The sequence below is a fragment of the Musa acuminata genome, chromosome BXJ2-6 (assembly GCF_036884655.1).
Source record: "Musa acuminata AAA Group cultivar baxijiao chromosome BXJ2-6, Cavendish_Baxijiao_AAA, whole genome shotgun sequence".
In the NCBI taxonomy this organism is placed as follows: domain Eukaryota; kingdom Viridiplantae; phylum Streptophyta; class Magnoliopsida; order Zingiberales; family Musaceae; genus Musa; species Musa acuminata.
Window position 1 is genome coordinate 45,867,853 of NC_088343.1, and position 7,039 is coordinate 45,874,891.

The following is a 7,039-nucleotide window of genomic DNA, read 5'->3' on the forward strand; positions in this document are numbered from 1 at the left end:
TTCAGATGATGATTTTATTATTTTACTGCTATATGTTGATGATATGTTGATTGTTGGCCATGATGTTGGAAAAATTGGAAAGCTTAAAAGAGAGCTAAGTAAGTCTTTTGCCATGAAAGACTTAGGATCGGTGAAACAAATACTCGGCATGAAGATTCTTCGTGATAGGAAGAAAATGAAGATTTGGCTATCTCAGGAGATCTACATTGAAAAGGTTCTTGAAATATTCAATATGAGTAAAGCCAAAGCAGTTTGTTCTCCACTTGCAGGTCATTTCAAACTGAGTTCGAAACAATGTCCTACAAGTGAGAAAGAAAAAGAAGAAATGTCCAGAGTGCCTTACTCATCTACAGTAGGCAGTTTGATGTATGCTATGGTTTGTACTAGGCCAGATATAGCTCATGCAGTTGGAGTTGTTAGCCGATTTCTCTCAAATCCTGGAAAGGAACATTGGGCAGCAGTGAAATGGATATTAAGATATCTAAGAGGTACTTCCAGGTTGTGTTTATGTTTTGGCAGTGATGAACCTGTGTTAGAAGGCTACACAGATGCAGACATGGCAGGTGATACTGATTCCAGGAAGTCCACTTCAGGATTCTTGATGACATTTGCAGGAGGAGCAGTCTCTTGGCAGTCTAAGTTACAGAAGTGTATTGCTCTATCAACCACAGAAGCAGAATATATAGCAGTTACTGAAGCCTGTAAGGAAACTTTATGGATGAAAAAGTTTCTACAGGAATTGGGCTTGAAACAGGAAGTATATACTGTTTACTGTGACAGTCAGAGCGCCATTCACCTCTCCAAGAATTCAACATATCATTCTAGATCCAAGCATATTGATGTGAGATATCATTGGATTCGTGATGTGCTTGAGATGAAAGAATTACAGTTGGAAAAGGTGTATACCAATGAGAATGGTTCAGATATGTTGACAAAGTCTTTGCCTAAGGAGAAGCTTGAAGCATGTAGGCGAAGAGCGGGCTTGGTACAGCCCACCATATGAGCTGGAGGGGGAGAATTGTTGGGTCCAGCCCATATGTGGGCTTGGACAAATTTGGGCCATCAGCCCAAATCAAAGAAATCAAGAGAGAAAGGGCAAAATTGGGAGTGTGCAGCGTGCAGTCTGCAGCGTGCAGCTTGCGACGTCCAGAGAAAAGAGGAGAGAGAAATAGAGAGAGAAAGATTAGGTTTCTGAGTTTTCTGCTTGACGATCGGTGGCCAAACGTTGTCAGTTTCGGCTCAAATTTTATGTGGAGAATCCTTGCAGCAAACTCTACAATCCTAACGGTGTTGATCTACAGTTTACCCTCTCTAAGGTACTTTCCTATGATATCCACTCTGTGAGACCTAGAATTCTCTTTTGAGGAGATCCATCCTATGTGATGAAGATATGCTATTCTTGAGCCAAGATCTATGATCTTGATGTTATTCTGATCCTTTAGTTATTCTAGAGAAGACATACTGTAAACCTGTTATCATTATTATTGATAGTGGAAGTTTGAGGTGGACTACGGTCCTGTGGTTTTTCCTACATTGGGTTTTCCACGTTAAAAAGATTTGGTCTCACTGTGTGATTGATTTATTGCTCTATTGTCTATGCTGTGCTGATTGATTTAGCATTTTGATATCAAGTTGGTATTTTGATGAGGAACCTATTTTGATACACAAAGAGGGAAAAGAATTATTCCGCATTAACAGGTTTCTTCCCAACAAATATTGCAAACATGCTTGGAAAAAGAGAGTTCCGATAACTACTGAAATTAAGTGAGAAGTTAATCTATATGACAACTATGTGGAATCATCGATCATTGTTAGTTAGGTGTGTCATGACTACCCCCATAGAGGTTTTATATAAATGAATGAGACGAAGGGACAGGACCCATCGTGTATGTGATCGCGATGATTGGGTGCCCCTTATCACCTTGTGTTTGATGGGATACTCAGATAGATGTTTGATTTCTATATATCAAACCCCCTTATCGATTAAAGTCAAAAAAGTTTTTATGCTGAAGGTTTTCAATTCAAAATATCTGTGTGTGATACTGGAGCCATAATTTCATTGTGTGCGTGTGAATTAATCGTTGAAAGTAGGACTTTGCTTTCTCTTGTTGCCGAGTAAAACCCAAGTATCTTGGGATCAACGAATACCGACCTTGGTTGCACCTTGAAATCGAATTTGTTGACCCTGATTGATATTTTGATGAAAGCCTCCACCGATTTGTTCTTTCTTAACCACGCATAAGAACGTTCTTTGGTTCTTACGGAGGTCAAATTTCTACATATTTTGAGGGGGTGTGCGAATTGGTTGGCTCTTTGACACTAGGAATAGACCATCTTATTTTGGATGAAGGATTGGGGCCAGTCAATTTTGACGTTTTGGTTTGCTCTTGACACGAACGATGATGATCGTTGTAGCTTTAATATCATCTCTTTTCTTGAAAAGATCTTAATCAGATTACAGAACTAAGAATTCTTATATCAAATCAAAGAATCGGAATCTTTTCTTAAGTAGAATGACCCTAGTGTTGGTCAGTAGTCGGATCCTCCCAAGTTCTTGAAGCTTGTCGAGATCCAAGGTGCGCATGATTTCCTCTGTGGACTTAGCAGGTGGACGAAGGACTGGGGAGTTGACCGGAGTTGCAGCGGGCGAAGCTGCCGGCCGGCCGGAGCCGGAGGTCCCGCGCCTTGCTCACGTAGAGCTCCTTGACGTTGGTGCCCTGCTGGCTGAGCAAGCGAGCGAGGCTGCGCTTGGCGTCCGAGCGGAAGGGGCAATTGGTGGCCATGAAGCCGTCCACCAGGTGGAGGTACGCCTCCAGGTCGTGGCAGCAGGCTGCGTCGGCGTCTGGCCGCAGGTAGGGGGACATCCGGTTGTCCACCCGCAGCTCCCGCCCGACGTGCGCGTAGCCGTCGGCGCGCGCGGGGAGCACCCATGGCACGCGCGTGACCAGGTCGTGCGCGTTCACCACCCGCAGCACCTTGACCGCCCGCCGCTCGACCCGGTCCGCGAACGCCTGGTTCCCCACCCGCGGGCCGCCAAAGGAGAACACCGCTGTCGGCACGTGCGGCGACACGCTCGCCGCCAGCTCGTCCGCCACCAGCACCGCCAGTGCCGCCCCCAGGCTGTGCCCCACCACCGTGATGCTCAGCTCCTCCCCTGCGTACTGTTCCATCAGCCTCCGCACCTCCTCCGCCACCATCGACGACAGGCTCGGCGCGTCTGGCCCCGCCGTCTTGAACAGGCTGCGAAACCCGCATTCCACCTTCGGCACAGTTCCTCGGGGCTTCTCTGTCTGCTCCCCCTCCGAGGATTCCTCCTCCTCGGCCTCCTGCTCCTCCTCGTCAATTGGTACGAGCCAGGTGCGGAAGTTCTCGGCCCACTCCAGGCAGGTGGAGGTGCCGCGGAGCGCGATGACGATGTCGCGGCGCCCCATCCGCTGTATCTCCCGCTCGTTATCGCAGACAGCAACGTACCCGACCCAACTGGTCGGCGTGGCGGTCATCATCCACGGGGCGACGGTGTCGACCCACGGGGGCAGCTCCACCGAGGCGGTCGCGAACAGGTTGCGGGTGACGCGGTAGGAGCGGTCCGGAAGGACGACGGCGCGGGGGCGATCGGGCGGGGCGGCGGTGGGGTTCGAGTGGAAGGCGTGGTAGGTGGCCTGGGCGAACTCGCCATAGCGGATGAGCTCGCGGCGGAGATCATGGTCGAGTGGGTCGAGGAGGCCGTCCCAGTCGGCGGCACCGTGGTACTGATGCCATCTGGGGGCGATGATGCCGCGGGGAGATTGGCGGTTGGAGTTAGAGAGCAGGCGGCGGAGATGGGTGAGGCTGCGGGGAGAAATTTCTTCGGCCTGCTGGGTAGAGGAGGAAGGAAGAAAGAGAGCGGAAGGGAGGTTAAGGGCGTTCAGTAGGCAGCTGCCGGTACGGTGGAGCACGGAAAAGGAGAAAGGCGAATCACGGGGATCGCGATCATCTTCGACGACGGGGTCAGGCGCGGGCTGCGGTGGCGGTGGTGGAGCAACCGGTTGCTTCTTTTGGAGGAGGCGGTCGAGGTTGGAGAGGTGTGTTCTGGTGGACACGACAGTGGTAATAGCAGTAGCAGTAGTGGCGTGGATGTGGGCGGCTGAGTGGAGGCGGGCGGCGAGGGGATTGAGCGGAGAGCTGGGCCGGTGGCGGAGGGGGTTACGAACGGGCGAGACGTGGCGGGGTGCAGTCACCATAGCGGAGCCGATTGGCATGAACGAACGAATCAACGAGGACGGATGGAACGAGGGAGAGGGGGAGGGAGAAGAGGCGAGATGGCAAAGGTAAGGGAAAGGGAGAGACTCGAGAACCGGGGCTTTGGGATGGAGGGGGGTTGCTCGGTATACATATACCTGTATTATAACTCCAAACACGGTTGCTTGGGAGAGGACGGTCAAAGAGCTCCGTGGACTCAGTGAGTTCAAAATATGAATTGAGAGCCCTCTCTGCTTCCTCACCGGCAGCATCAACATCGACTGCGACAGTGCAAGACCAAGTTGGCAGCTTGAATAGTGTTATCTCGGATCAACGCGGAAACTCGGATCAACTAGCCATTTGTATGAGGAAAAGTCTGCTACAAACAGACTGTCATCTATCTTATCTGTTCACAAATAAGTTTGACCTTGTCTTTACCCACCTCACCAATTAGATTCAAAGATTATATAATCTCATATAGCAAAGAATTTAGTTTTTTTTCATTAAACGTATCATATTCAACATATGTTTTAGTCATAACTTTGACCCTAAGCATGTACTTTGACTTTTACCCTTTGCAATTGTCTGCTAAACAATTAATACTCTCAGCCGTAACTTACCAAGCAAGTCAAAGAATTTTACAAGCATATAAATCTGAGGTCAATCCATCTGTTGACGATTTCCAGTTCGATCCGAACACATGCATTCATTTCCTTGGTTGACAAGCCTCTCACTCTTTCATTTCCTTGGTTGACGAGCCTCTCTCTCTCTCTCTCTCTCTCTCCATACATCAGATCTGACGACAGCGTATTTTAATCACCCTCCGACCCCTCAACGAGAGACAACATCCCGTACTATCGCAGAATAGTCTTTACCTTTAGCTTTAGGTCCATGCATCCTGAAGAATCATCAAGCACCATAGCTGTGTAACCTCCAAGCACCGTTTCGGTTACACCATTGACTGTGTAGCCTCCAAGCACCAAGAAACATCCTCCGGTTTGCTGACACCAAGAAACACACCAATGAGAATTTGACATATTATCGAGAAAGATCTCCTCAGGGTCCCGGATTTCTTGTCAGGCAATGGGAACAACCGGACATAACTACATAATTTAGCTGTGAATTATTTTGTTTGTTAGCAGGGACTTTGACATGTCCTTGATTGACCCTTCACAATTTTTTGGTGACTTCAAAGACCTGTGACGGCTGTGAGACATCTGAAAGCAAGAAATGCAGGTATTGACTATCCCGAGTTTTGCATGCTTTAAAATATGTCGTCGAGAACGAAAACAACGACTTCAACAGCCATACTTGTTAATCCAAATAAAAAGCTCATCCTGGTTGGTTCTTCGCCATCGTCAGAATGCGTGGAAGTCTGACGAGATCCAAAGTCTTTTGAGTACTCAAAAGCATACCAAGGAGCTCGTCCAACATTGAAGTGCTTCAAGTAGCACAAGAAGATGAGAGAAAGGCGTCGGAACGCACACTCGATCACATGATCTACCTCCCTTTTGGTGTTCGACTGGATCAACCTTTTGACCTGGCGAAGTGAAACCGCTGGTAAAAGATGATGAATGTAAGCTGAAAGGAAAGGCCGGTCAAGAAAGAGCGTCAGCATATTTCCCGCTTGGTGGAAGTGAAGATGAAACGCCGCTTTACTCCGTCAACATCAATGCGAACAACTTCAACAGATGGGAGTACTTCAATGGGCTCGTACTCAGAAATTTATCTGTAGATGCAGATATGTTCTAGGATTATATAAAATAAAAGATAAAATTTAAATTTAAATAAATAGATTAGGATGAAAAGATATATCAGGATATAATTATTTTTTTATTTTCTTTTTAAACTTATATTTTATCTTTTAATTAATATAAATAAATGATTTTGGATAAATATAAAAGTATTATAGATTGAAAATACTCATATTTTTTTTTATTAATTTTCTTGTCCTTCTCCCTAAAGTTGTATAGAAAAGTTAATGGTTTAAAGAAGATCAAAAGGAGTATATCAATTAAAAAAAGAGAGAAAGACCGGTAGATTAAAAAAAAAAAAAGATGACTGAAGTGTTCTTAATTTACTTCTTTCCATTTTCGAAGATGATAATTATTAATTTTAGATTTTTAAGAAGAAGACTATATTTATTTGATATGGATTGTAAAATTTGATAGAAGATGGTCGAAAGATGCAACGACCTTCTATACACAATAGATGAATCCCTATTTCCTCAATGACATATGATATGACATGTTTTGGAACCTTGGACACTTCACCGTTGATGTCACACACTAAATCAGAATCGTATCGAGAAGCTATTCCATTTGTCCCGTCCTGAGAGCTCAGAAGGTGTCGTCCGACATTGCTCCGCACGTCCCAGACATGGCGACCGGTCAGAAGTCTCGTCCCGTCCCTCGAGAGTCAGCGATCACTTGCTACCGACCCTCGTGCAATAGTATAAAACCTATGGCTGACCTCTGGCCAAGGGAGGACAGACACAAAAAAATAATCCACCCCACATTGACTTGCTCGTCGGAGGGGCCACAACAAGGGATCACCCGGCGATGGCCATTTTTTTGTAGGCAGACGACCACCCACGAGCAGCGAGCATCTCAACCTGGGAATCGTCATCCAGTGTATAAGGACGAGCTGCCAACCATCCCGGAGACGAAAAGACGTGGCTTATCATAAATAGCGCCCGAATCGGTAAACCGAGGAACGCTGATCAACACCCCATCGCGAGGGCCCGATCAGCCTCGACGTCCAGCTCAGCCAACAGAAGGCTCCCAACATTGACCCATGAACCAAGCCGTGCTGACTCATC

The 7,039-nt window shown here is 47.0% G+C and overlaps 1 protein-coding gene across 1 annotated transcript; it reads right to left on the minus strand.

Moving 5' to 3' along the window:
* Positions 1-2,409: 2,409 nt before the first annotated feature.
* On the minus strand, positions 2,410-4,511 carry LOC135616002 (phospholipase A1-Ibeta2, chloroplastic-like). Its single transcript, XM_065115191.1, has one exon. It carries the CDS (start codon positions 4,494-4,496, stop codon positions 2,601-2,603), a length of 1,896 nt encoding a protein of 631 aa, XP_064971263.1. The 5' UTR covers positions 4,497-4,511; the 3' UTR covers positions 2,410-2,600.
* Positions 4,512-7,039: the final 2,528 nt, after the last annotated feature.